Here is a 2,863-nt window from a genome sequence, read left to right as displayed (position 1 = left end):
GTGTGGATTTGGCCTCGTTGTTGTAGGTTTTCGTTCGATTTTCTCCTAAAAACTGACCACTTTCTACTTAACTGATGGCTAAGGCAAAACTTTTGCCTTTCAAAAGAAAATCAAAGAATGTGACTAATTTGTAGTCAATTGAGATTTAACTTAATCATAATCAGGCAACCTCGTCGAATCTCAGTTATATATAATCCATGTTGCAAGTCATGACTAGCAAGAATCACAAAGGGATTTAATGATTTTATTAGTTGCAACCTATGCGAAGTAGTAAAATTTCGGATGTAACCTTGCAACCCAAGACTAGCAAATATCACGATGCAATCCAACAAGCTAGGGATCGACTAATAATTAAGCTAACTCTCAACATAAACCAAATTGTATCTCCAGCTTGAAGACATGTAATCCTTTTTTTTTTATCCCAGCGCAATCCCTTTCATGAATTTTAAAAGGATGGGTCCGGCCGGCCAGAATAGAACAGCAACAGTGTTCACCAATCATATGAAACAGCAAAGCCGGCCACGCCCTTGATTCCCATCGCAATCCGAAATCTCGATAACTCACTCTCACTACATTCCTGGCCAACTCCCAAAGGCTCTCTCTCGTTCCATCACTCTACCACATATCCAACTGCTAATTCGAATAATAATCTTGCACAAGTCGATAGCGACTCCCGTATTATTAAATTGCATAGCGACACGACATCCAACGGAAATGCATCGATACATGTGCATGGTAGCAAGCCATCTATATTTACGTGACTCAGATTCAGCTTCAGCTTTGGCAAGTGGTAGCAGTATACTAGCTAGCGTATGGCTATGCGCTCTAGGTTAGCTGCTGGGACATATGGCTCCCATGTGCCTTGTTTCATGGTGAAGGCAATGTGCCACCTGAAATCAGTACGTACTTCTGCGTCTGTCGATTTTTTTTTTGAAAAGTAGAAATAGTCCCGGCATCTGCTTTGAATTTAGTTGGAGTGCTAGCTAGTGTTTTCTTAGATAAAATGCATAATGCCAGGCTTTATATATTAATAAAACCCTCACGAGTTCACACTATGAAACATGCATCTTTTCTTTTCATATATTTTCCGAGGCGCTTTAAACTCTAAGTAATGAGTGTCGAGTTCCCAATACCGAGCTCTCGCTTGGTCTTGGATGCAAATATTTCGTTATAGCAAAACTAATATTCCACACCTCGAAAAGTCAGAGTCAACTGTGAATACATTAAATACATACTGATCTCTTTTAAAATATGTTGTTTTGATAGTAGAAATTAAATTATAGGTAAATGTGTCTCAGGAAGTATTGCCATAATACATGACGTTATTTTTTGTTGTATGATTATATGATGACTTAAATTAGTGGTACGATTATGTAGAGTTTTGGAGGAATATATAGATGTTAAAAATGATAATGTTTGGGTAATTTACTAAGTAACATTACTGGCCAAATGCAGTTAGTAACTCCAAGATAATATGAGCAAATAATGAACATAAATTAAACAAAGCATATCCAAGCTTCATTTGCTTCTCACATATGAGATGGAAAATGTCAGGCATTGCACATACTAATCCATGACCGTGTTATATAAGTATGCATATAAAATAATACAAGTACACTTGGGATGCTACTTTTGGGACCATTACCATCGAAGAATAATGAAACCTTGCAACAAGTCACTAACCAATACACAACTTAAGATAATCGTCCTTACACAATAGGCATACTCAGGAGAAAAAAAATCAAAGAATAGAAGAAAAAGAAAAGAAAATGATGACTAGCTAGCTAATAGATGCTTACATCATGTCAACTGGCAACCACAGCAACCCTCCTGAAAACATGCGCATTGGCATGTACATACCATTTACCAGGAGGGAAGCAAAAATTAACATGATGGAGCTACTCTCCCGAAAATGAAGGGGTCGATCGATGGATCGATCTCACTAGATTAACAATCAGCAGCGGTGCAATTAATTGATCTAATTAGGCTGCTACTACCAAATCTTGGTCCTGGCGTTGCCGGCGCACTTCTTGGAAGCGCCCCGGAAGGCGGCAAGGATCTGCTCGAGGCAGGCGGCGGAGCACGGCAGCACGATGGGGCGGTCTCCAGGTTTGCCAAACTCCTCTTCGGCCATGTTGAGGAGCTCCCGAAAGGTGTCGCTGGTGAGGCAGGCGATGGGGACGAAGAACCGGCTGCCGTCCCGGGTGTAGGCGGCGAAGTGGCCCCGCGGGCACGCCGGTGCGGTGGCGGCTGCACTAGCAGCGGCGGTAGGGGAGGTGACCCTGCTGCTAGAACTGCCGTGCCACTTCTTGGAGATCTCCATTAGCCTCACCATGATCAATCGGTATAGCTGGATATATGTGTATCTGTGTTTGTGTTTGCTGCAGTTAGCTTGTGGCTGGTGAGATGTGAGGGTAGGGGGAGAGCTCAGGTGGGGTATAAATAGATGCTTGGTGTGGCGCTGTGGCAATGCAAGCAGCCGTGGGATTCTTGCATTTGCATGGAGAGGATTGGGATGGACTGGTGAAATTAATTGGAAAATTAATTAAGAGGTGGCAAAAGAGAACAGAATTCATCATTGCTTGTATTTGTATGGCCTGTGATGTTGGAGCTTTTGGAAGATAGGTATAGATGTCGATTCCATCCTGACGAAAATAGTTAAAGGACAATGCATTTTTGATCAAGCAAGTGGGAATATGTGAGCCAAATGTTTGTGGATCACTCCATGTGGCCTTCACATGTATTCACATACTAATTGATCTGGTTAAATAGTAGTATTTTACCGATTTATTTTTACAGTGTTCAGTTGTACTATTAGCACGCATCTTTACTACTCTGAAAATATTTGCTGGTTGTGATGGCT

The 2,863-nt window shown here is 41.5% G+C and overlaps 1 protein-coding gene across 1 annotated transcript; it reads right to left on the bottom strand.

Moving 5' to 3' along the window:
* Positions 1-1,614: 1,614 nt before the first annotated feature.
* LOC124669444 (auxin-responsive protein SAUR36-like) lies at positions 1,615-2,391 on the bottom strand. Its single transcript, XM_047206062.1, has one exon. The coding sequence runs from the start codon at positions 2,333-2,335 to the stop codon at positions 1,994-1,996; it is 342 nt and encodes a 113-aa protein (XP_047062018.1). The 5' UTR covers positions 2,336-2,391; the 3' UTR covers positions 1,615-1,993.
* Between the last annotated feature and the right edge of the window lie 472 nt (positions 2,392-2,863).

Source organism: Lolium rigidum, chromosome 7 (assembly GCF_022539505.1).
Source record: "Lolium rigidum isolate FL_2022 chromosome 7, APGP_CSIRO_Lrig_0.1, whole genome shotgun sequence".
Lineage (NCBI taxonomy): Eukaryota > Viridiplantae > Streptophyta > Magnoliopsida > Poales > Poaceae > Lolium > Lolium rigidum.
The sequence above is the reverse complement of the archived record's forward strand: the minus strand, read 5'-3'. Positions and strand labels throughout refer to the sequence as shown.